The 27,123-nt window shown below is 37.3% G+C and overlaps 4 protein-coding genes and 1 pseudogene across 5 annotated transcripts; 4 read left to right on the top strand and 1 right to left on the bottom strand.

Annotated features, from left to right (window-relative positions):
* Nucleotides 1-139: 139 nt before the first annotated feature.
* LOC114752681 (V-type proton ATPase 16 kDa proteolipid subunit-like) lies at nucleotides 140-1,830 on the bottom strand. Of its 2 annotated transcripts, none has more exons than XM_028941420.1 (3): nucleotides 1,750-1,830; nucleotides 868-1,213; nucleotides 140-272 (listed from the first exon to the last, which is right to left on the bottom strand). In XM_028941420.1, exons 1-3 carry the CDS (start codon nucleotides 1,823-1,825, stop codon nucleotides 140-142), a joined length of 555 nt encoding a protein of 184 aa, XP_028797253.1. In that variant the 5' UTR covers nucleotides 1,826-1,830. The 2 variants fall into 2 exon arrangements, with proteins under 2 accessions (XP_028797253.1, XP_028797252.1); XM_028941419.1 differs by having other exon boundaries at nucleotides 928-1,213.
* A 1,589-nt stretch (nucleotides 1,831-3,419) lies between these two features.
* LOC114752678 (uncharacterized) lies at nucleotides 3,420-3,893 on the top strand. The gene has a single exon (XM_028941417.1). It carries the CDS (start codon nucleotides 3,444-3,446, stop codon nucleotides 3,891-3,893), a length of 450 nt encoding a protein of 149 aa, XP_028797250.1. The 5' UTR covers nucleotides 3,420-3,443.
* Nucleotides 3,894-5,859: 1,966 nt separating this feature from the next.
* Nucleotides 5,860-7,948, top strand: LOC114752682 (uncharacterized protein At4g08330, chloroplastic-like). The gene is made up of 2 exons (XM_028941421.1): nucleotides 5,860-5,967; nucleotides 7,264-7,948. Exons 1-2 carry the CDS (start codon nucleotides 5,882-5,884, stop codon nucleotides 7,658-7,660), a joined length of 483 nt encoding a protein of 160 aa, XP_028797254.1. The 5' UTR covers nucleotides 5,860-5,881; the 3' UTR covers nucleotides 7,661-7,948.
* A 1,930-nt stretch (nucleotides 7,949-9,878) lies between these two features.
* On the top strand, nucleotides 9,879-15,615 carry LOC114752677 (uncharacterized; annotated as a pseudogene).
* Nucleotides 15,616-16,274: 659 nt separating this feature from the next.
* LOC114752683 (uncharacterized) lies at nucleotides 16,275-25,575 on the top strand. The gene is made up of 15 exons (XM_028941422.1): nucleotides 16,275-16,536; nucleotides 17,114-17,326; nucleotides 17,419-17,588; nucleotides 17,685-17,949; nucleotides 18,021-18,321; nucleotides 20,248-20,495; nucleotides 20,886-21,095; nucleotides 21,180-21,349; nucleotides 21,451-21,715; nucleotides 21,809-22,059; nucleotides 23,278-23,593; nucleotides 24,227-24,436; nucleotides 24,535-24,704; nucleotides 24,807-25,071; nucleotides 25,172-25,575. Exons 1-15 carry the CDS (start codon nucleotides 16,275-16,277, stop codon nucleotides 25,426-25,428), a joined length of 3,573 nt encoding a protein of 1,190 aa, XP_028797255.1. The 3' UTR covers nucleotides 25,429-25,575.
* The last annotated feature ends 1,548 nt before the right edge of the window (nucleotides 25,576-27,123 follow it).

The raw sequence follows: 27,123 nt of genomic DNA, 5'->3' as shown, positions 1-27,123 counted from the left end.
CGCGTATAAGATACAGGGTGTGTCTCCTAAAAAAAATAGTTATAATAACTGCAGTCACAGAAATGCATAATTATGGTACATCATAAAAGATTTACTGATCGGCTATCAATTAAAACGGCATAACCCATACGGCCTAATTTCAATCAGCACGGGATTGGCCTGCACGAGATGACAGAATGATACCACGATGAGGCCGTAGAGGGCCCAGAGCTTCCGCAAAGATCAGAATAAGAATCATTCCCACGAACACGCTTGGTTGCTGGGCGTTCGCCCTGAAAATCACAGCAACAAAATACCTACCCTCAGGATTTTCATCTATGACGTGATTAAAAGGGGAAACAAAATGGAGCACAGGCAGGTGCGCAGATGCTCACACGCCCAAGATAAGAAGATGAAGCAATACGACGATTGGGTGTCAGAAATGAAAGCATCATAAAGCATAGAAATGCAATAGGTAAACTACCAGGCCTCAAGTGCCAAACAAACGTACAGAAACGCAAAATGCTTGCAGAGATTACTCAAAAGTTGCACAAAATACAATTCTCAAACATACGAAGTTCCTTCAATTGATGCTAAATTCATTCATATGCAACTTGTCTCTCGAAATGCCAATTGCTACCAATTACATACAGCAACTATGACAGCAATGCTCTGATATTCCTCCAATACCTCCAATTAAGAAGATAAATAGTAGGTTCCTTGAAGTTTTACCAGGAGTCACAGAGTCTTATTTTTACTTTCATATGGTTGACAAGCCCATTTATCTTCAGTATCAATTTTTCATCTTACCATTGTTTGCACCTGTATTCTATTTCTAGGTGCAGGACTGCATGTAATTAAGCTACTTATCAAAATCAAGTACGAGACCGAAAAAGAAAAGGATAAAGTAAGAAAATACTTGTAAAAGAAAAGAAAAATAAAACATACCGAACTCCAGCATCACCAACAATTCCAATCGCCATTCCCGCAGAAAGTCCGGCAAGGCCACAGGCAAGGCCGGACGATAAGTGGGCATACCCATCGAAGAGATAGTAAGATTTTGCTTTCGGGTTAATTCCTGTACTAATAATAACAGCTATGATTAATCCATAAATACCCAGCACTCCAGCCATTACCACTGGGACAATGGATTTCATGACGAGCTCTGGCCTCATAACTCCCATAGAGGCCACGCCTACTCCACTCTTTGCTGTTCCGTAAGCGGCTCCCATACCTGATATTGAGTTTAGTGGGGGTAAAAACTAAGTATGTGAAATTTTCACTGTTATCTATTCCAAATCGTTGTTTGCTGGATTAGTACAGAGTACAAGAAATACAATCCCCAATCACTCGACTGCAAATTTTCAATGCTATCTGTTCCAAAGCGTTTTTTTCTGGGAGCGGAGTGCAATAAACAATACACAATATCACAGGATCAATGATTAAAGTAACTCGAATAAGCGCAAATCGAAAGAGAGGGTGGTGCATGGTTTCCCTGATCATCGAATAGGAAAGAGTTTCCCAGTTATTGAAAGTGAAACGTGCTAAAAAGTACTAATCTTCACACATAAGCTTCCACGATGTCATCAATGCGAAAATCCCTATGAAATTAATTTCTCATTCGGATTCCCTTTACTCAACTTCCAAGACGGAACTTAAAATTAATATCATAAATGGCAAGTTCGTTAATTGCATATTTCTTTGAACCAAACAGCCCGAAAACCATAAAATTACGCCCAAGTGCATTTACATAGAAGTTTAGAAAGTTACAGGAGAAGACAAGGGCAGCAGCAGCTCCAAGGAAGCCAAAGAATGGAGCAGTTTCGTCACCGCTGAAACCTGCCATCGTTAATCACTGTCGAAGAGGCAGAGGGATCTTTCTTTGTGGTAGGGATGACGAAGGCCGAGAGAGATCGGTTTCAATGATTGAGGGGGAAATTGTGAATCCGGGTGATGATCGCGCCAGCCACGGGGAATAGGGGAAGTTTCGCCCTGCCATCGCATTTACCATTATACCCTTGTCCCCTACTTAAGTACTTATTAACTGTTGAGCCTCATTCCCTCCCTTTCTATCTTCTCCTTTTTTCTTTTTTTAAATCACTAGATTAATATTTTAATAACTCATGCTTAAATCTTCTTAAAATTATTATTAAAAAATAAATTATAAAATAAATAAATAATAAGTTACACTTATTTAATTTTAATTTCAATAGTTTGCAAGTCCACTAATATTTTTTTAAATTTTTTATAAATAGTTTATAAAAAATTAAAATTTAACTAGTAAAATATCTTAATTTAATAAAAAAAAAAGGATGAGAAGGAAAAAAAAGAGGTTTCAAACGGGATGCCATTGCCATCACCTCCTTTTTTTGGTACTATGTCGTGGCACATTTTAAGGGGGTGTTTGGGTAAGAATAAAATCATGATTTCAAAAATACTTTTAAGGTATACGAAGTAAATATGTAAATAAATTTATTTCGATTTGTGAAAAATACTTCTAGGATTACCAAAAGACCTCCCAATAGGTCTTTCTCGCGTCGCGTTCTGATTGGGCTACGTCAAAGCCCATTGTTTTTTACAATCAGCTTCAATCACACAACCCATTTGATTTTGGGCCTCATTGCCAATATCAACCGAGGAAGCCCCTTCTTATTCTGGCTTATTTATGATATTTTATATTTGTCTAATAATATAATTATATAAGTATATTTAAATCATAGTAAATTCTAGATAATAATATAAAAAATTATATTTATGACAAATAGGAAAACCATGAAGTAAAACAAGAAAGAAAGTTATGATGTACGTTAAACATAATAGCACCTGATGGCCAAAAGAAACACACAAGAGCACCGCTTTAAACTACATGTCTTGTACCACTGTAACTAGTAACTTGGAAATAGAAAAAGGAAATATTAAACGAGAATGAGGCTAAAAGCACAGATGCTGGATCCTTTCACGCGGTTCTCCATAAATTTTATGGTCGATTTTTTTTTAATCATAATACTCCTCTCGGTCATTAATATATGACCTAATTTTTGAGTTGGTTTGGTCCTAAATATAAGACTCATTTCTCATATTTATCAATTTTTCTCTAAATTACTCCATAATAATCTCTTAACTATAATTAAATAGAAGAGGAGAGGAGGTATTAAAAAATATGATATGGTATTTTAGAAAAATGTGTCACTTTTCTTATAATTAACTAACTTACCTAACTTCCTTAATCTAATCAAATTAGTTAAATAGATCTTATATTAAGGGTCGGAGGAATATTAATTAGTATACTTTTGAGATCATTATCAGAGTCCAGAAAAAGAGAAGGCCACTGCCCAGGAATTCTCGAGAGAACCGAGAAAAAAGAGAATATTTAATAACGATATAAACGCGACCGGCGAGCCGTCTTTTGCAGAGAGAGTGAGAGGCTGAATCCTGCGGCAGTGTTTAACGATTGATAGGGGGAGATGTTCTTCTTCTTCGTTGGCGGGTTGGAGCAACAGGTGCGTCAGGTGCTGAAATCGGGTGTGGGCAGATGTATAAACTGTAGCTCGCCGGCCGATCTGGTGGAATACGAGAAGGTGCTGAAGCTCTTCTTCGTTCCCGTATGGCGGTGGCCCGGCAAGGAGCCTCTTTTGTATTGTAACAACTGCAAGTTCTTCTTCCCTCAATCCTACTCCTTGCCACCGCCGCCCCAGTCCACCACGTCACTGCCGGAAGTCTCCGATGTATTGCGTTGCCGATTCTGCGACCGGATTGTGGAGTCCGACTTCAGATTCTGCCCTTTCTGCGCGCGGCTCCGAACTGTAATTTACTTCTTATTCCCTCTGTCTGAGTTTTGGCTGTTGTTGACTGCGTATGAGAGTTTTGGAATGGTCGTTCGGTTCCAACTAAAGAATAAGATTAGAAGCGATTAGGTGTGATCACTGGTGTTGTATTCCGATTATGGACCTCAATGCTTATACGTAAATAAGATTCATGGAGTCTTGTGCCTATTTCGTTTATTCAACGAATTTATGACTGTCTAATTAGTAATGCCTGAATTCGTATGAACACGAATCATTCAGGACCCTCTAAATTATCTTTGAAAAAAAAAAATATACTTACACGATACCCAAGATGCCCCTCTTTCCGTGGTGAGGTGAAGCCACCAGTTGAGATGGTGGTGGTGGTAGAACAAAGATTATTTTTGCAAAGAGACATGAATTTGGGGATTGCCTCTGATCAATTAGCAGTGCCACCATGGCCCAAGGGGATGCCTCTGCAAGTGCCATGGGCAATGCCTTTATTAGAGTGAAGAAAGAGCAGCATAAAGCCGAAAACACTTACTATGGTAGACGCATTGAATACGACCCTTATTTACAGAGGATATGCATTTATATGCTGAATGGTCATACTCCACAGCTGATCCAAACAGCCGATTAAACAATAAAACCAAAGGGTCATTTTGCTCTTGGAGCAGGCGGATGGACAGCGTCCATGTTAATATGAATGCATCCATGAAATTTGGAGCTAATGCTAAGCATCTTAGGAAACTCCGAAACAGTGTGAAGCGGATATCCAGAGGACACGAGCTTCCTTCAGAGCATAAAATTTAAGAAAAATATTTACATCAAGTTTCTTATATCTATCGTGTTAAGATTTCAATCATATATGACTATGTGTTCTATTTTTTAAATATTAACATTTAATACTCCTCCGGTCCTTAATATAAGACCTATTTAACTAATTTGATTAGATTAAGAAAGTTAGGTAAGTTAGTTAATTATAAGAAATATGACACGTTTTTTCTAAAAATACTATAATCATCTTTCTTAATACTCTATCTTTCTCATCTACTTGGTTATAGTTGAGCGAATATCTATAAGGTTATTTAGAGAAAAATTGATAAATATGAAAAATGAATCTTATATTTAGGATTAAAACTAACTCAATAATTGGGTCCTATATTAAGGACAGGAAGAGTAACATTTAATTATAAATCCATATAAAATAAAATAGAAAACACATGGTCATGTATGGTTGGAGAACAATCGACCTAACACCAAGTCACCTCTTTGAACCATTTACGTTTTATAAAAAGTACAATACTTGCAAAACTATATTATATTATACATATTACAATACTATTTCTGATTTTTAATATAAAAGCTAATTTGACATTTAATTTGATTCTAAATATAAGACTTTAATCTACTTTATCTTTCATATTTATTTATTTATTTTCAAGGTTATCATATGTTAAATGTTTCGTCAAATAATAATTATACATATGATTAATAATGATATTTTAGGAAAGATAATATCTATTTGTTACAAATAACTAACTTAATAATTTTTTTTTATTTATATTCAATTTAGTTAACTAATTTTTATACTAAAGACATGAGACAGCATATTAATAGTAGAATTTAATTAAACAAACACCTAGATTTACAAAAATTTAATCGCGCCGGTGCAGAAGTACGGTTTTTTTTTTTTTTGGGGGATGCCACTCGCTTCTGGTGCTTTTGCGGTTTCGCCTCCAAGTTACGTTGGTTAAGAAGTTTTGCCCCCTTGTTTTTTGTTACCATGTTTCGTGAGGGTAATGAATGTCGAATAGTGATTGAGAGGCAAAGGGAAAGAAAACATCGAAACCCCACTAAACAGTTATCCACTGCTGTCTTTAATTTCCCTACCCTTGCGCTCATCATCATCGTCTTCTTCCTTCTTTGCTCTGGGTAGCAATCTTCCATCATAAAGCTGCGTGCTTTGGATTACTTTCTGTGCTCAAAGTCTCACCCAATCGCCTGAGACACGCTCGTTCCTCTTGCTAACTTCCAATCCATTTCCTTCTTTCGTCGCTGTCGCTCTTTCGCGTTGACCGTCGCTGTCGCGCGTTCAAGCTGCTGATCTCTGACATTAGATGGAGAAATCCGTGTTTAATAGAGATGCTCACCAGAATCGAACATTTTCCTATTCATGTTTTTCTCAGAGAGATGTCTGTTACAGGTTCAGTCTCTCCCTTTCCTCCCTCTCTCCAAGATTCTGCTCTGCTCTACCGAAATGTGTTCGCTCAATTTTACTGATCAATTTTTTTTTTTAAAAAAATCGTTGGGGAAGTTGGAATCTGAATTCCGTTTTGGCTTTCAGTCGTTAGTGTTTCAAGTGTAATAAATTCCATTTCAGAATACTGGTATGCAATTGAATCGAATTCTTGATTTTGGGGGGTGTCAAACGCAGTTGTCGTTGTCAAGAGTGAATGAGATTTTTAAGGGCTCTATTTTGTTATTTCAATTTCCTGTGTTGCGAATTATGACTGATGATAAGGATCACAAGATAAGAGGCCTTTTCCATGAGTGGTAGGTCTTTGCTAATCTTTGTGGGAAGTAGGAACACGTCATATAATGATAAGGGATACATGGATGATGCTCGAAGCAAAATTAAATTTAGATAAACAACGTACAGAACGTAAATGCTTTGAAAACTCTGTTCAGATGGCATTTTATTGAATCGCCCAACATGCCTTTAAATATGTATTGCAGCTGCGACGGATAGAAGAAACCAAATCACCCCATTCTTTAATTCAACCACAAGGGATAGAAATTACCAACAGACTAGAGAAAATATAGAGACAGAACGAACATCAAGTCTTTACCTGTGTCAATGATCTACTACTCCGGAATTTAAGCATTTACGGGTGACTTTAAAATCACATCTTCAACATAAGATACAGACCAATTTCTTCTTTATCAACTGAGAGAGAAACTTCGGTTGTTTTCCCCTTCTCCTGATCTCGAAGGGCGGGAAAATCTATACTTCGTTCGTATTCTGGATTTTGTAGTGATATAATTGATCTTGTTAATTTGAAGGATGCGGTGTAAGCTGCTATCATAATGCCACTTTTATGCATTATCTGTCTGCAGAAGAATGAAAAAAGATTGGATTGTGGACATTACTTTTAAATGTGATCAAATCGTCATGACAAAAACAAGCAAGGTCATGCTTAATTTGGGTCTTCCAGTCCCGTTTTGGAAACATCTTAAATTGGAGAAAGCTTGGTTTCCTCCTTTTCCTAGCTGAGTATGATAGTAGCAATCGCTTTTTCTCCCTCTTTTTCACTAGAGTATGTGATTTAGGCTGGTTTGAGTGTCCTAGTTTAGAAAATGTAGGGAGGGATTCTATATTTACATTCCACTCTCAAAGTAAAGAAGCCATATCTTGTATTTCCAATTACTTTCTTTTGTTCATTCTGGTTCGTTCTGCAGCAATTACTGTATCTTATTTTCTTTCTGTTTGATTTGGCAGCTGCGGTGCTTGTGGATATGAGCTGAATCTGACATCCTCCAACCGGAACACCTCAACCATCGGTTCGAAATACGGGAAATCCATAAAACGAGGTATAATATCATTCTTCAATATTGATGAAAGCAGATTTACGCAGGTTGATGAGATTCAATGCGTGCCCCATTTCTCAAAGCACTCTTGGGGTTTGTTTCGACGAAAAACAAAGCTCCTTTGCAGGAAGTGCGGTAACCATATTGGGAATGCGTACAACGGTCACAGTTCGACCCTTGTTCTTGTGTCTGATGGAACAGAGCCATCCTTAAGCAACGAAGCATCCCCTCATATGAAGTATGACATTCGCATCCGTGCATTGCAGCCTTCGTCTTCTGAGGAATGTGGAGCCCCTGTTTTGGCTTGACGTTTCTGCCCAAGTTTGTTTCCTCTCTTCTATACTGCTAATGCATAATGCCCCCCGCGGTCAGAAGATTCGTAGAGGAAGTAAAGTAGTGTACGTAACGTTATGGTAAGGTTTTTGTGTTCCTCCTTCTCGAAGGAAAGTTATTGATTGTTGATTAATGTGTACATGAGTTGTAAGAAGCAAACCGGAAGATATCACGTATTTGGGATTTTCAGAAATTGGATTAAAATGTACATCACTGGAAGATAAAATGTTGATTTGTTTGCAATAGGAGTTGTATAGTTCAGTATAACCGTGCGGGACAAGGTATTTAGTGCCAGGAGGATCTCGTCTCTTCTTCTTCCTCTCTCTTTCCCTTGCATCTCTTGTGGGGAGAAGAACTAGTGGGGATGTGGGATGATAAGAAGGGGTAAAGGAACAGAAAAAATAAGCGGAGAATCAATAGAACTGACATGTTTTCTCCAAAGCTTTTTTCCCAGAAGCAAAGAAATTTTGGAAAAGGATAAAGTATTATATTTTGGACAACGCGACGTAATATATATGTTCTCGCTTTTAAAGAGACATGAAAATCCTATGTCGATTTTATCATACCTTTTTTATTTTTTTATCTATCAAAATAAACCAAGAGAAAACATTTTTGCTTCCCTTTCCTCTTCTTTTAATTTCATCTCCTCCTATTCTCTTTATTCTATGTTTTTTTCAAGAGTTTTATCCCCAGAAGCAACAAGAGCTATGCGGTCCGCATCATGGTTCGGGGTACGGGAACCGCCAAAACTTGGCATTATTCTATTTTTATCAATCCAGACGAAGCATAGAACCAAGAAGTACTGGGCTTAGTTTCGAGGAAGAAATACCTGCATTTAAGATCCGATAGCGTGTTGAATAAGACCCTGCCTTTTATTCTTGCTTTAATTTGCTGAAATACCGAATACGAGAAGAGCTGTAGCTTTTTAATTAACATGCAAAATTATGTCGAAGGCATTTACCGTTTAAAAAATAAATTTGTGTCGTAGGCCTCCCAATAAATTCGCGCCTTGTTCTTCTTACCCTGCTTGTGCGCTCTTGTGTGTTGGGTGATAATAAAAGCCTCCCTTTAATGGCATGCCTGCTTTAATTTCCATTCTTTATTTTCTTGTTCTATAAGAGGCGCCGCGATTTGGAATCTGGTTATTCAAATGAAACATTCAACCAATATATTTTGTAATAAAACTGAAAAGGAAAAAAAAAAAGAATCACATGCTACCAGGCATATTTTTAAGGAGAAATGATATTTGTGTCTCAAATTTTTGTTTAATAGTGACGATTAAAGCCCAAATCATATTACTAAAGACGATCAATTGTAAATAAAAATTCAGATAATTATATGTATACATGATTTATGGTCACTTCTAATAATTTTCAAACAATATTCCTATTTACATATTACTACCCCGCACTTTATATTAGACTAGTTTGACATTCAATTTGGTTATAAATGTAAGACCTCAATCTATTTTATTTTTATATTTGTTTATTTTTTTACAAGTTTGTCCTTGTAATGGTTACATGTATTAAATGTTTCATCAAATGATAATTTTAACTAATACATACACATGATTAACGTTGATATATACACATGATTAACAATACTATTTTGTAAAAGTATTTAGTATAAATAACTAACTTAACTAATTTTTTTTAATATATTCAAATTATTCAACTAACTCTTGTATTAAAGATTGGGGATAGTATTTTTTTAGTAAAATTTGTTGATATCATCATTTTCTATTCAAGGTATAGTAATAAATATAATGTAATGTTCGTAGTGCTTCTTTGTCCCAATGAAAGAAGGAGATCAGTCAGCTCAGATCTGCTTTGCGTTGTTACCATTATCTATCTGGTAACATCCGATCGAACCTCGTATGATCAGGAAGGAATATAATGTCATTCATAACGGCCTTCGCGACTGTACTGTCACGACTCTAATCACTCTCTTACTTATCTTTGATGTCCTTCAAATTAATTAACAGCCTTGAAAACAACAAATTCCCAATAATAGTACAGCCTCTAATTGAATCGAGGCTATATATCATCCTCATTCCAATACGCAATGCAACTTTGTGTTTGCGTACGTCGAGGGCTTTGCTAGTAATCACAAAACAGGGTCGAGCATTTGTGGTACCACACACACACACACACGCACACAGAGAGAACCCCAGATTTCAGTGTAATCGGGCCAATGAAGTCTTCTAGCGCCACCAAGTTTCCCATGTCATACCCTTCTGGTTTATTTGTTTTGTGTTTGGCAACTACGTTGAACCCTGCGTTTGGCGCTCGAGTTTGTAAGTTTTCTGCAATCTTTAACTCCGGCGACTCTAACTCTGACACCGGCGGCACGGCGGCCGCCTTTTTAGCACCGCAGGCACCGTATGGGCAGACCTATTTTCACAGACCTTCGGGAAAGGTCTCCGATGGCCTCCTCATCATCGATTTCATTGGTATTCTAACGCTTCATTAATGCCTTGCTCTTTGGTTAAGCAATTCTACCCGTGATGCATTCATTATTAACAATTTACCCCGCCCATTCTCATTTTGAGGATACCAAATTGTCTTTGGTTTTCTGCTTTGTTATATAATATTGCAGAATATGGCATACAGAGGATTCTAAGGTTCATGATTTTGACTTTGCATTTCGCATTCGATTTTAAGCTGTGCTTTCATTAATGATACTCTTTCTGTTATAAAGCCAACTGCATGTTTTGTTGGGGTATGAACCCAAATCTCATTCTGCACAATGGAATTTAATAATAGCAACGTATATAATTGTATTTTCCTATCAAAATGAAGCTGTTTTTAACCTTGATCTGTTTGTTTTTACGATTTCAGCACAAAATTTTGGACTCCCATATCTTAGTGCATATCTTGATTCTCTGGGCACCAACTTCACGCACGGAGCAAACTTTGCAACGGCTGGATCGACAATCAAGACCCCACATTGTGGCCTTGTCGGATACAGTCCTTTCTTCCTCGACCTGCGGTTCAATCAATTTGCAGAATTCAAAAACAAGACACAATTAATTAGACATGAAGGTAAATAATTTTTAAGTAACTCGAGTTTTCACTAGTCTCAGTAGTCTGTAACATATTATAACTTTATAAAGCTTGATGCATACAAATTAGCAGCCATGCATGAACAAGTACTCTGATTTTTCAGCAGGAGTATTTGGAAGCTTCATGCCCAAAGACAAGTATTTTGCAAAAGCTTTGTACACATTTGATATCGGTCAGAACGATCTGGGTGCTGCCATTTATGACAAACAAGACCCTGCAAGAAATCGATGCTTCTATACCAGATGTAGTCAACGGCTTGGCAACTAATGTTAAGGTAGTTTAATACCCGTCCCATTATTGTCTATTTCGATAATGCATTAATTAATGCCTGGCTTTTCAATAACATAATAAATTCTGTTTTTTTTTTCTAAATTCACGAACTTGGGAATCAGAACATATACAATCTGGGAGCTAGAAATTTCTGGATATATGACACAGGACCCATCGGGTGCCTCCCTTATATGTTGGTCAAGTCCTCATCAGCCCAACGAGACGAGCTTGGTTGTGCAAAGCCTTACAATGAGTTAGCTCAGAAGTTCAACCACGAGTTGAAAGAAGCCGTAGTTCAGCTTCGAAAACATCTTCCTCATGCCGTAATCATACATGTAGATATCTACGCTGTCAAGTACTCTTTGATCAGCAACGCAGAGAAATACGGTGAGCCTAATGAAAAATAATCGCTTTGATCTATTTTTATGTACAAAGGATATACGTGGTGACGTGGGTGGATGGATTTGCAGGATTTGAGAAGCCAACAGTGGCATGTTGTGGGTATGGAGGGGAATACAACGATGGGAATGTGCAGTGTGGAAGAGTAGGGATGGTGAATGGTACTGAAACATTTGCTGGATCATGTGAAAAGCCATGGGTGAGAGTGAACTGGGATGGGATTCATTACACAGAAGCGGCTAACAAGTTCGTGTTCAACCAAATCTCCACCGGAGCATTCTCTGATCCACCCATTCCCCTGACTATGGCCTGCCAAAGACATTTCAACAAGAAGTTTCACTACTAGTGTTTTGCTTCCAGGCTAGAAACTGATTGAGATAGTTTTGTTAATGCAGTCTGTGGATGTGTTTCAATTATATTTATGAATCGATCAGGGGCCGAGGGAACAGATATATGTGGGATAAAGTTGGAGACAGCAATGAGGTAATATAGTATTGATTGAAGGTTAGTGAATGCATTCGCTTATTTAAATTCACTTGTCATCAAAATGGGCTCAAACATGTGAATCACTTGAAAGATATCAGCATGACACGAGATCGTGGTCATCAAAATATTTTGCCGATTGCAGCTAATGATGCGGTAATGCGGAGGGTCAAATGAGCTGATGTTTTTGTTGTTCCTTGGGCGGCTAAAAATTGAAGCATCAATACCAACGCCAATAACTATTGATTCTAATGAAAAGAGCTGTGTTGGCTTTAAGCATGAGGCTTTGAATGTGTAAATATGGAAATTAAATTATTTCTGAAAAGCTCATGCCAATTGAATCTCATCACGTAATACTTACTAGATCTCAGAAAATTATATTACTTTTAGATTCTAATTTAATATTCAATTTAATATTAAATATAAGATTCAATATACTTTATCTTTAATATTTATCTACTATTTTATCCTTAAGTAATCTCTATAATGGTTATATATATATATATTAAAAAGTTACTATTAACTAGTAATTCAAACAGACATGATTAAAAAAATATCTATTTAAAAAATTAATTAATTAAGTCTCAAAAGTAGGAGTATATGACATGGGGTTGGTTGCAACTTGCAAGTTGCAACGACGGGGCCGAGAAGACGTGCGTCGGCAACCTCTCCACGGTGATTGCAATAAACACTGATAAAAAATGGGCGAACGCGCTAAAGAGCGAAAGGAATGGATGAACAGAATCCAATGCGACTGCTAAAACCATTCTAATGATCATCGGACTACCTCTTTTTCTCTCTCCTTTGAGCGGCCCTTCACTAACTGCACTGACACTTTTGAAAATTACCGCATTCATTTAGTCTCCGGGCCTTTTCGTTAGCTGAACCGGCATTGATATTACATCTCTTCAATTATTTCCCTGTAAAATAATACTCTTCCGTTACTTAATGTAAGACCCATTTAACTAATTTGATTAGATTAAGGAAGTTAGGTAAGTTAGTTAATTATAAGAAATGTGATACGTTTTTCCTAAAACATCATAATCATCTTTTTTAATACCTAATCTCTCTCTTCTACTTGATTATGATTGAGGAAGTATCCATAGAGGTAATTTAGAGAAAATTGATAAATATGATAAATGGGTCTTATATTTAGGACCAAAACTAACTTAACAATTGAGTCCTATATTAAGGACCGGAGGAGTACGTCAACATTTTTTGAAAGGCCCCTTTTTCGCATCTGGAGAGATTTTTTTTCTTCTTCTTGAAATACAAGTGGCAAGCTCAAGATTGAAACATAAAACGATGGCAAAAAATAGGCAAAAGCATTGAAAGATAAAACAAAACTCAAAATGGGGAAAGCTGCTGGGAGATGGCTGGGCTGGGCCCTTTAATTAAAAAAGAGAAGAAAGCAAAATTGGTCTAGCCATCAAAACGCAGATTGTTTTTTCAGGGCCTGTGGCGAAGGGGTCTAGAAGCCTAAGATGATGGGAACCGGCCTTTCATTCAACCTTATCCAACGTGGACGCTACGAATTTCGAACGCTAATAAGCAATAATACAAACACCTATGAGCTGGGAATGTCCTGTGGTAGTGGTTGTTTATCCTAACAAGCAATGTTGTTAAGAGCATTAAAATCCTGTTGGGTCCAAAATCCTTTATTAATTTTCTCAATCCCTCATCCGTCGTGATGCTGCATCTTCCTTTTGCATATCAAAATTCTATAACCCTCCCGGCCGTTGGATCGTTCGGGAGAGAAAGCTGCATAAGGCACGTCATGGTTTCTTTCTGGGGATACGACCTTAGCTGTGGAGGGCGTTGGCAGGAGACGATTAAAATTATTGCAGTGACTGTGTAGTAAGTAATGCAGGGGACCCTTGTCTGATTCTGATCGCCCGGCAGTTTCGTCTTCCGGTTCAGGAAAGGCTCCTTCTTGTCACTTAATGCCGGCGCCGATGGAGTCTCCCTGCACCGCGAGGTTCGTTATCCCATTGTTCTCTTGTTTGGTGTATGCTTGTATTGCTGCCACATCTTCTTTGAACCCTGTATTGGTCACTCAAGCTTGTCAATTTCCGGCCATCTTTAACTTCGGCGACTCTAACTCCGATACTGGTGGCCTTGCTGCTTCCATTTGGTTGCCACCCCTACCATATGGCCAGACTTATTTTCGCCGACCTTCTGGAAGGTTCTCCGATGGCCGTCTCATTATCGATTTCATGGGTATTTATTCTTTTCATCTTCGCTTTCTGCTCTAATTCTTTCATTCCCCCACTTCCATTACTTTTATTCTGGATAAGCTCGATAATTGCTCTCTAATGTTGCCCTATAGTAATGATACATTGACAGGATAATCATCAATAAAAAAGTAATATGAATACACAATTCTAATTTCAGCTGAGAGTTTTGGACTTCCTTATCTGGATGCCTATCTCAATTCGCTGGGGACTAATTTCACACACGGAGCAAACTTCGCAACTTCAGCATCAACAATCAAACTCCCCTCCATTATTTTACCTCAACCAAATGGATTCAGCCCTTTCTACCTTGAAATACAGTACAATCAGTTTACGGAATTCATGTCAAAATCAGATTTTATTAGGCAACAAGGTAAACAATGGTGTCAGTTGATATTTTGAACTACTTTTCATTATTATTAATCTGAAACATACAACTCATATTGGCGTTGTCACAGGAGGTGTCTTTGCAAGTTTGATGCCAAAACATGAATACTTTCGTGATGCGTTGTACACATTTGATATTGGTCAAAACGACCTTGGCCGTGGGTTTTTTGGCAATAAGACTATAAAGGAAGTCATCGATTCTGTACCCTATATAATCGATAATTTCTCAAGAGATCTTGAGGTAGTTCAATACTCATCATCAACAACTATATATTTGAATTATGGTTGAGTCTTATTCTTGACTAATTTAACTCTTGTAAATTGATGGACTGGAAAATCAAGTACGTACACCATTTGGGAGCAAGATATCTTTGGATACACAACACAGGCCCCATCGGTTGTCTCCCTTATATTTTGGTCAAGTTCCCAGCAGCTGAACGAGATGAGTTTGGATGTGCAAAGGCTCCAAACGAAGTGGCTCAATACTTTAACCACAAATTAAAAGAAGCCATAGTTAAACTTCGGCTAAGCCTTTCTCCTCCCGCTGCAATCACATATGTTGACGTGTATTCTGTGAAGTATTCTCTTTACAGAAACCCAGAAAAATATGGTGAGCCAAATCGATATATGATAACATTTTGTGCACAGACTTGATTAATTTGCTGCTATATCATTGCTGATGTGGATGTGTGTGTGCAGGATTTGAGAAGCCATTGGAGGCATGTTGTGGGTATGGAGAGAAGTACAACTATGGGATTGTAGGGTGTGGGTCGTCAGAAGTGGTGAATGGAAGTGAAGTGTATGGAAGGGCTTGTGAGAAACCATCTGTGAGAGTGAATTGGGATGGCATTCACTATACAGAGGCTGCTAACAAATTCGTCTTCCATCGCATCTCTTCTGGAGCTTTCTCTCATCCTCCAACCCCACTGAACATGACTTGTCATCTCCCCCATAGTTAACAGTATTACACCTTAAAAGGATTCCAGTGATTCCAAATATGCTAGTCACTGCCTCCGTTTATGTCGAATAAGTTTTTAACATATGGTGCATCATTCATAACAATATTCATTGCTGTGATCGTTACCAGATCAATCTTTATATATTTCTAACTATACCGACGGCGAAGTATATTATTAAGTGGAAGACGCTACTTTAAAAATAAATAAATAATGTGAATAAAATACAAAATCATGTCTCCCGTGTTGAGAATCATTCAAAATCTCTGGCATAATTATTTGGGGGAAAAACATTTTTTTTCTCGCTTAATCTGGTGGGCTTTACTTTTCATTCACATTATAATTTTGTCAATATAGTCCCATATGAATAAGTTAATCCGTTTCTTTCAATCAGGCATGGTTTGACTCCGATTGATCAGAAATCGACAATGTAAATGCAATATTAAAATAGCATATTCAACCATGAAAATTCGGAAGTATTGAAAAAGGAGAAAGAGTTTACCGTACCCTACAAAGCTTGTTTTGGCATAAGCCTGAGAATTCAGAACTCAGGAAAAGAACATATTTATCATAAAATCATGACATGCGCTAATAATAACTTTATCATAAATCGTGATAAGTTTAGAACCGTTGCTATTTATTTTTTGTTTTTTCTCTTCCGTTTGAATCCATAGCAACCGATAATATTATTTCATTAGTGAAGGAAGGCTTAAACAATGGGAAAAGACAAAAAGTCAACCATTGTCAGAACCATAAAAAGACCCTAACTTCCTTCTTTTCTCTGTGTTTTGACCAATGGAGGCTCTTAGCTCTACCAAGCTTCCCTTCTCATTGCCTTGCTGCTTGGTGCTGCTGTGTATTGCAACCACGTTGTTGAACCCAGTTTCCGCCACTGAAGTTTGTAAATTTCCAGCCATCTTTAACTTTGGTGATTCTAACTCCGATACTGGTGGCTTCGCTGCTTCACTTGAAGCACTGGCCCCACCATATGGTGAGACATATTTTCACAGACCCGCAGGAAGGTTATCTGATGGCCGTCTCGTAATTGATTTCATAGGTATTTGTCTAACAATTGATCTTCACTTTCTGCTGCACATGTTTGCTTTCATATTCTCTGAGATGGGCTTCTTATTTCATCAATTTAAGTGGTAACATATATACCCTCGTCTTTGAAATACCCACGCAGCCACAATTTCGAATTTCTATTAGATAAGCATGCCTTTCATTTCTCCTGAGCTTAGAAAGTATGTGCCTTTGCTCTGCGATGTTAGAGACTGGAATACAGATGATATTGATGATGAAGAAGGGCCGGCACTAGTGGTGGTTTGATTAGAGCATCAATGCATTCAAAGCTACTTTAACTTTTTTTTTTTTTTTTTTTACACAAGTGAAAAGGTTTTTATTTTTTTGATTTTTGGGTGGAGGCCCAAATGACGCGCAGAGATTAATCATATTTTTGTACAACTTTTTGGAGTACACCCAGTGAAATATTTTTGCTTCCGACAAAACCATTTTTCCCGTCATTTCGTCTAAGTAGAGAATGAAGGTAATTTCCCATGTTGCAATATGCATCCATTAGAAAATAATTTAATATTTTGGAATTATTGGCTTCATGAATATCTGTGTAATTTCAGCTCAAAATTTTGGACTCCCTTATCTCAGTGCGTATCTTGATTCTCTTGGGACGAACTTCACACATGGAGCAAATTTTGCAACAGCAGCATCGACGATCACACTTCCCCCTAGCATCATACCAACAGGGGGTGGTTTCAGTCCCTTTTACCTTAATATCCAGTACTCTCAGTTCAAAGAATTCATACCCAGATCACAATTTATTCGACACCAAGGTAATTAATATGAATCATTATGATCTGTTTTGTGCTCTTCGATTCTCACTAGCAATCATTTATTTTGGGATTTGTATGAAATTGTTTGGCAGGAGGAATATTCACAACTCTGATGCCCAAAGAAAAGTATTTTGCTGAAGCTTTATACACATTCGACATCGGTCAGAATGACCTGGGCGCTGGCTTTTTTGGTAATAAAACTGTAGAACAAGTCAATGCTTCCGTACCTGATATGATCAATGCTTTCTCAACCAATCTTACGGTAATTATATATCCCAATATTACAATTTTGGATCATGCTTGGGCCTTTTTTCCTGCTGATTTTTTTGTTCTCAATTGATGGAACTCGATGACGAAGAGCATATACAATTTGGGAGCTAGGTCGTTCTGGATACACAATACAGGACCCATTGGATGCCTCCCTTACATTTTAGCCAACTTTTTATCTGCTGAAAGGGATGCATTTGGTTGTGCAAAGCGTTATAACGAAGTAGCCCAACATTTCAACTACAAGTTGAAGCAGGCAACATTTCAACTTCGAAAAGACCTCCCCCTAGCTGCAATCACATACGTAGATATTTACTCTGCCAAATATTCTCTGTTCAGCAACCCAAAGAAATACGGTAAGACTAGCTAACAATGACTACATCTCTATGCACAGACTCAAGACTTGACTTTAATATCGAATGTATAGGATTTGAGAAGCCACTGGTGGCATGTTGTGGATATGGAGGGCCGTACAACTTTGGCAGTGTTATATGTGGAGGCACGGTTACTGCGAATGGCACTGACATTTTTGTGGGATCGTGTGAAACACCATCAACTCGAGTGAATTGGGATGGAGTTCATTACACAGAGGCAGCAAACAAAGTCATCTTTGATCTAATCTCAAGCGGGGCTTTCTCAGATCCACCCATTCCCCTGAACATGGCATGTTACAGAAATGCTTCGGTGGTGACCTATCCCTCTTTAGCTGCAGGTCGCTTCGTCCGTACGTATTAAAATAAAGTGTGTTCTTCCATGCAAGCCACACTCATATAGTGGCACTCATTATTCATTATTTCTTGAGCTTTATTTTTATATGTTTCTTCCCTTCCCTCTTTCCCATCGATCTGTCTACCTATGTATGAACATTGCGTCCTTGCAAAGCATGGAAAACTCATGGTCGATGTCCATTAGAAGAGATAGTCCAATTGAACGCGACGTTATTTGTGATGAATTCACCCCCTCAAATGGTTATAACACTGAGTAATGAATTAGAACAATGAGCAATTGAAACTGTAAATGCTTATATTACTAATGGAAATGCTCAGCCACAGAGTCTCATTGCAAAATACTACCTTTGGTACTAATTTAATTCTAAGACCTCATTTGTAAACTATAAACGAGGTCTTATAATTAGGAAGGGAGGTAGTATATCCATACAACTTAGCAATTCAGAAAAAGAAAACAAATGCTGTCAGATGGAAGGGGATACTCAGGGAGAATCGAAAGAAAATTCATGGAGTTAGGAGCAGGGAAGCCAGGGGGAGAGAAACAACACAATTTCTTCACACCCAAGCCACCCTCTACCTCCATCTATGTGACCTGGTCGCTTCTTCGTTGTCAGTCCAACCTCCAAGCCTAATTACCCAATCTTTTGTACTATTTTCGGTTTGAATCATCCATATCTTATTTACATAGTCCACATTTGATTGATTGATTTATTTATTTAAAATAATTTTTTTAATATGTATAGAATCTAAAATAGGGATAATCTCTTAACTATCATTCTTTCAAAAAATAATTTTTCTTTTTACAAAGAATCAATTAAAGATTTTAAATTTGGGCTGTTTAAATCAAATATAAACAGTTAAAATCTGATGAGCTTAGAGTGCTTGTCAAAGTGATGAATACTGAAATTGGTTCTGTCCATAATATAATTAAGTCCACTCATCACATCAAATTTTTCCCTGCTCATTTTTGCCAAAATTCACAAAATCAAATAAATAACGTCAGGAAGGGGAAAAAAAAAAACTGAATAACGTCTGAAGCTACTATAAACACCCAAGTTTCCCAGGGATCTTTGTGTTCCACTGTGCAATACAACATTGATGTTAACATCATCAGTTGCTGTTATCGTAACCAACTCAATTCAATTTTATATTCTGACTATATTGATGATCGACGAAGGAAGTACATTATCAATTAAAAGATGCTATGATTGAAAAAAAATAATTTGAATACAATACAAATTGTCTGTTGTGTTACTTTGACAAGGTCAAACAATAAAAAATAACAATTCTATTTTGAGAAATCATTAAAAATCTTTGGCACAATTATTAGGGGAAAAAACAAATTTATTGCTTAATTTGTTGCACTTTGCTTTTCGTTGACATTCAAAAACGTATGAAAGACTTAAAGTAATGGAAAACTCTACTTAGATTATTTGTTTTGTAATGATGTGCTTGTAGCTAAAATGATTTTATAATTTAGTCAATGTTATTATAATTTTGTCATAATATTGGTATACAAGTTACTCTGTTTCCTTCACTTAGGTATGGTTTGACTTTGATTGATTAGAAAAAGTTACACGCCAGCAATATTAATGTAATGCATACCGAAGTCTATGCATGAGTTTAGGAAAATATCATTTGTATTTGAAGTGTTAACGACGGAACCCAATCTCAGCTCTAGCAATCATGACATACGCTAATAATAATTTTTTATCTCGTCAAAACATGATAAGTATAAAACCTTTACCTATTTATTTTCTGTGTTTTATTTCTTCTGGATCCGTAGCAGGCGACAATATCATCTCATCAGTGAAGGAAGGTTTAAACAATGGAGAAAGTCAACCATTGGCAATCGGCAGTACCATAAAAGGCTCCAAGTTTGCTTTCTTTTCTCTGTGTACTGAATTGACCAATGGAGTCTCTTAGCACTCCTAAGCTTCCCTTCTCATTGCCTTATTGTTTGGTGCTTTTTTGTATCACAACCACCTTGTTGAACCAAGTTCAGGCCACTAAAGTTTGTAGATTTCCAGCCATCTTCAACTTTGGTGACTCCAACTCCGATACTGGTGGCTTTGATGCTTCTTTATTTGAACTAACACTACCTTATGGTCAGACCTATTTTCATAGACCAGCAGGAAGGGGTTCTGATGGCCGTCTCATCATCGATTTCATAGGTGCCTATTAATTTGCCTAATTGATCTTCTCTTCTTTTTTTTTTTTTGCTGCACATGTTTCCATTCTCAAGTGGTGACATGTGCTCTTTCAACTGAAAGAGCAATACACATTCCATTCCAGTTTTTGAATTCTGTTAGATAGCAACCTTTTGTCTTTTTTTAAAGGTTAGAAAAGCATGTTTATAATGTTTCAGAGCATGGAATACAGAGCATATTGATAGTGACAGTTAATTTTGACTCTGGTAGGTCAATCAAACTCAAAAGCATCAAACCAAGTCCTATTTCGCACGAACGACTTAGATTATAATTTATAAATTACAAGCTTATTTAGTGTTACCATGAAAGTTATGGATTATTAATCTTGATTTTTTTTTCTGGTTTTAATTCTAGCTCAAAGTTTTGGACTTCCCTATCTTAGTGCATATCTTGATTCTCTGGAGGCTAACTTTACGCACGGAGCAAACTTCGCAGCAGTGGCATCAACGATCTTACCTCCACCTAGTGTTATGCCCGTGGGTCGTTTCAGTCCTTTCTACCTTGATATGCAATACTCTCAGTTCAAAAGATTCATTCCCAGAACGCAATTTATCAGCCAACAGGGTATCCATTGACATATATAGCTATTTTGTCCATTCAGATCTTCATCAACACGAAAACATTTAACTGATAGAAATTTTCTTTTAGGAGGAGTATTTGCAAGCCTGGTGCCTAAAGAAGAGTATTTTGGTCAAGCTTTGTACACATTCGATATCGGTCAAAATGATCTTAACGCTGGCGTTTTTACTAACAAGACTGTGGAGCAGATTAATGCTTCCATCCCCGAAATAATCAGTGCTTTCTCAACAAATGTCAAGGTAACTTAATACACAATCATTGATAACTTGGATTACGCTCAGGTTCTAATTAATTTCTTACTAACTTTTTTTCAATTTCTAAAATGGCGAACTTGATGAAGAACATATACAATTTGGGAGGTAGATCGTATTGGATTCACAATACAGGACCTTTTGGATGTCTCCCTGATACTTTGACCAAATTCTCATCTATTGAAAAAGATGCGTCGGGTTGTGCAAAGTCATATAATGAACTAGCTCAAAACTTCAATCACAAGTTGAAGGAAGCCGTAGTTCAACTTCGAAAGGACCTCCCTTTAGCTGCCATCACATACGTAGATGTCTACTCCGTCAAGTATTCTCTGATCAGCGATGCGCAGAAATATGGTAAGATACACACAATGATCACAATTTTCATATGCGCAAATTTAGGATTATCTGAGGATGTGGAGTGGTAAAGTTGGTTTGATGAATATGTAGGTTTCGAGAAACCACTTGTGGCATGTTGTGGATATGGGGGGGAGTACAACCACGGCGATGTTAGGTGTGGAAACACAGTGACTGTGAATGGTACTGAGATTTTTGTGGGATCATGTGAAAACCCATCAACTCGAATAAGTTGGGACGGAGTTCATTACACAGAGGCAGCTAACAAAGTCGTCTTTGAACAAATCTCAAGTGGGGCTTTCTCAGATCCCCCCCTTCCCTTGAACAAGGCATGTTACAGAAATCATCAATAGATTGTAAACTCGTGATCTCTGGCAGCCAATCAATTCAGCTGTATCATACTACCTCCGGTCCTAATTATAAGACCCAGTTGACTAATTTGAGGAGATTAAGGAAGTAAGTTAAGTTAGTTATTTGTAACAAATAAGTTTGTCATTCCTAAATCCTTGCTAATTAAGTATGTTGGTTAGAACTATCATTATTAGAAGGACTATCTTGGAAAACAATGCATAAATACGAGAGACAAAATGGATTGGGGTCTTATAATTAGGACCAAACTAAAAGTCAACGGGGTCTTATATTAGGACCGGAGGTAGTATTTGATAACGTCACGCCGGTGCGTTTGGTTGGAACTTGGAAGGGAAGTAATCTTGTTTACTTCAAGAGGAGTGGGGAGTGGACCTAATAATAAGCTGGCAAATATAGTCTTATCATTTCTTTTTAAAATTTCGCTCTTTTTATTTTATAATATTTATATCAGAATTATTATTTCCTAATTTTTAAATCTCAAAAACCTATTAATTCATGTATATATGGAAAAATATATGTTATTATTTGCATCTTGAAGGGTGATTTTATTAATTCTAACGTGTTATATAACTAATTTTAATTCAATGTGCCTTTTAATATCTTCTACATCTCTAAATATGATAAAACTAAAAAAAAATGAGACACACTTCTTTAGAAGAAACTTGAAAATTTCGTCTCTATATTTATATATTATATATATAAGGAGACTTCGGGCCACGTTGCTGTAAATATTTCAATCCAAGCACGAAGGTTTTCGCGAAAAAACGGTGGGAAGTCAAAGACGTGAAATAAAGGTCATAATTAGCTGTATAAAAGGAACACGTGACTCTTTTCTTGGGAGGGCTGATGCTGAACAAGGATGCCAGGATCGGAGTAATTAATGCAGAAGAAAAGTCGAAGCCAATCCAACAAGCAGCTTGACGTCTAAAATGTGAATTATGTCAAATCTTCAAATTTCATCTGGATACATGACGTGCGTGGAGATTGAATTGATTGAGCTAAGATGCAAAAAGTCGGTTAAACACATAACTTCTTTGCGTATGGCGGACTGCAGATCAGTTCCGTCAAGATCATCTGTGAATGGGCCTCTTGACCCCCTGTTTAGCGAAGAAAATGGATAAAGCCTGGTCAAACTAAAATACAACCCTGCATTACATCACGCCTAGGACTAGGCAGGAAAAGCCCACCATTAGTTACACCATATAATTGCCCCAAGTTTCCTTATCATCTCTATATGCTTTTGGCCAATGGAGTCTCTTTACAACACCAAGTTTGTGATCTCATTCCTTCGTTGCTTGGTGATTTTATGTATTGCTAGCACGTTACTGAGCCCCGTTTTTGCAACTAAAGTGTGTGAATTTCCAGCCATCTTTAACTTCGGTGATTCTAACTCCGATACTGGAGGCTTGGCTGCTTCACTTGAAGCACCGACCCCACCGTATGGGGAGACATATTTTCACAGACCCGCAGGAAGGTTCTCTGACGGTCGTCTTGTCATTGATTTCATAGGTATTCGTCTGATAACTGATCTTCACTTTTTGCCGCACATGTTTGCTTTCTCAGTCACTTAGAGGGCCTTTTAGTTCAGCAATTTAAGTGGTAACATATACCCTTTTCACTGAAATACACATGCAGCCACAATTTCATTCTATTATTAGATAAGCATGCCTCTTCATTTATCTTGAATTTACAAATTATGTTTGTGTCTGCTCTGTGATGTTAGAGAATGGAATACAAAGGATGTTGATGATGAAGATGGCTTGGCAGTATTGGTAGTTTGATTAGTCCGTCAATGCGTTCAAAATCACTTACTTTGACTGTTGTTTTAACCAAAGTGGTCCATAATAGCGACTAGCAACTGAGAAGGTTTTTCTCCTTTTTTGAATTTTTTTCCTGGTGGAGGCTTTTTTTCTTGGCCAAACAGGTGGAGGCAATTAATGCACGTACAAAGATGGAATGTCACAAGAATTGTATTTTTGTAGAACTTTTGGCAATACACCGAAAAAAAAAATATACCATGTTCCCCCATCATTTCATCTTAGTGCAGAACGAAAGTTATTTTCCATGTTGTAATATACATCTATTAGAAAATAAATTAATATTTTTTATTTATTGTCTTCATGAGTATCTCTGTAATTTCAGCCCAAAATTTTGGACTCCCTTATCTCAGTGCGTATCTTGATTCTCTCGGGACCAACTTTACGCATGGAGCAAATTTTGCAACAGCAGCATCGACGATCACGCTTCCACCTAGCATCATACCAGGGGGTGGTTTCAGTCCCTTTTACCTTAACATCCAGTACTTTCAATTCAACGAGTTCATACCCAGAACACAATTTATTCGACGTCAAGGTGCTCATTAACATGAATCGTTGAGATCTGTTTTGTGCTTTTCGGTTCTTATAAGCAATAATTTATTCTGGGATTTGTATGAAATTGTTTGGTGTCAGGAGGAATATTCGCAAACCTGATGCCCAAAGAAAAGTATTTTGCTGAAGCTCTATACACATTTGATATCGGTCAAAATGATCTGGGGGCTGGCTTTTTCAATAACAAAACCGTAGAACAAGTCAAAGCTTCCATACCTGATATAATCAATACTTTCTCAACCAATCTCACGGTAATTATATATCCAAACATCACAGTTTTGAATTATGGTTGGGCCGTCCCCCCCCCCCCCTGCTGATTTTTTGTTCTAAATTGGTGTAACTCGATGATGAAGAGCATATACAATTTGGGAGCTAGGTCGTTCTGGATACATAATACAGGACCCATTGGATGCCTCCCTTACATTTTGGCCAACTTTTTATCTGCTGAAAGGGATGCATTTGGTTGTGCAAAGCCTTATAACGAAGTAGCTCAATACTTCAACTACAAGTTGAAGGAAGCAACAGTTCAACTTCGAAAAGACCTCCCACTAGCTGCAATCACATATGTAGATATTTATTCTGTCAAATATTCTCTGTTCAGCAACCCAAAGAAATACGGTAAGACTAGATAACAATGATTACATTTCTATGGACAGACTGACTTGATTAGTATTCATATGTGGATGTGAGTGGTAAAGTTGGGATGATGAATTTGTAGGATTCGAGAAGCCACTGGTGGCATGTTGTGGCTATGGAGGAGAGTACAACTTCGGGAGTGTTCTGTGCGGAGGCAAAGTTACTGTGAATGGCACTGACATTTTTGTGGGATCGTGTGAAACACCATCAACTCGAGTGAATTGGGATGGAATTCATTACACGGAAGCAGCAAACAAAGTCGTCTTTGATCAAATCTCAAGCGGGGCTTTCTCAGATCCACCCCTTCCCCTGAACAAGGCATGTTACAGAAATGCGTAGGTTATGACCTATTGCTCTTTAACTGCCACTGACTTCGTCCATATGTATTACAATAAACTGTATTCTTCAGTGCAGGCCGCACTCAGATAGCGGCACTCATTATTCACTATTTCATAAGCTATATGCGGATCCTCACGTTTGGTTGCATATGTTTACTGGTTTAGTCACTTAGACGGGTCTCTTCGTTAAGCAATTCAAGCAGTAACATTATGAGAATCAGAGTTCAGCCCGGACATTACAAACAAAAAATGTGTTGGGACTCTGTCCTTTTTTTTTTTTTGGTGGGGGGGGGAGTTAATGAAGCATTTAAATGAACAGTACTGTAAGAAGATGGAAAAGAATGATGTCATGGTGGATGTAGTAATTTAATTTCAACTGAAACGGAAAGGTGGTGAGAGGAAGGAAATAGAAGAACTGAAGATAATGGGGGAGATGGGTAGCAATTACTCCTCGGTCCTTAATATAGGAATTCTTGAGTTGGTTTTGGTCCTAATATAAGACCCATCATATTTATCAATTTTCTCTAAATTACCTCTATAGACACTCCCTCAACTATAATCAAATAGAAGAAGGAGATGAGGTATTAAAAAAGATGATTATGGTGTTTTAGGAAAATGTGTCACTTTTTTTATAATTAACTAACTTACCTAACTTCCTTAATCTAATCAAATTAGTTAAATGGGTCTTATATTAAGGACCGGAGGAGTATTATATAAAAGAAAAGGGAATAAGGAACAGGAAGGGAACATATGGTTAGGACTGTGGATCATCTCAGTCTGTTGTTTGATAAAGATATAGAAATACGGCAACTTTCAACTTTTCATGACCTTTGCCAATTATCAAACTTAAAGCAGTGATTGACCCTCCAAAAACTTAAAGTAGTGAGTGACCCCCCCCCCTCAAGCCCCATTGTCGTCACTTTGTCACTAGCTATTCAAATCAATCTTTAAGGCAAGCGCAACCATTCCATGATATATTAGTCACATTTCCTTCACAATTTATTTGTTGATTCAAGTTTAACTTTCACTTCCAGCAACTTTATTAATGCGGCTGTTACATAATTTTCTTTTTTAAATTTAAACACAGGGAAATCGACCATAGTTGCCACCTTGGTTGCTGTGAAAAGTGAGTTTTGCCTCTTAAAAAAAAAAACAACAAAGGAAGAAAGAGTTTGAATTCTGGTCTTTTAAATATCTTATGATGTGTCCCATGATCATCAAATCTATTGTCACACATATTCAAGCATGAGCATTTTTGATTATCTCAGCATCAACCCATAAACATTTTATTTGTACTTCTCAATTTTGATCCCGGCGATTTTTGTATCCCACATAATAAAATTAAATTTATTTCATGAATGCGATCATATTTTTCACAGCGATGTACAGAACACTGACACGTAAATTTAAGGGGAGCTTAGGTTTGGATTTATTCAGTTTCGCCATTTCAACCAAATGAGTTAACCTAGTTAAATGATTGAGAACTCCGCCTAATCAATGTGATGGTAGCATCTTAAACCTAATGCATCGTTGGCATTGAGGGGTACGTGGATCAATCATCATAGTTGGGGCCTTAACCTACCAAACAGATATTTACAAGTTAAAAGCCATGCGTGCCTTGGTTCTCATTCTCAAGTGCGCCACACAGCTCCCTTCTGTTCAAGCGATCAATTAGCCATCAAAATTGCTTTCTCTG

Source organism: Neltuma alba, unplaced genomic scaffold (genome assembly GCF_004799145.2).
Source record: "Neltuma alba isolate B1F8T4 unplaced genomic scaffold, ASM479914v2 tig00007493_pilon, whole genome shotgun sequence".
NCBI lineage: Eukaryota > Viridiplantae > Streptophyta > Magnoliopsida > Fabales > Fabaceae > Neltuma > Neltuma alba.
The sequence above is the reverse complement of the archived record's forward strand: the minus strand, read 5'-3'. Positions and strand labels throughout refer to the sequence as shown.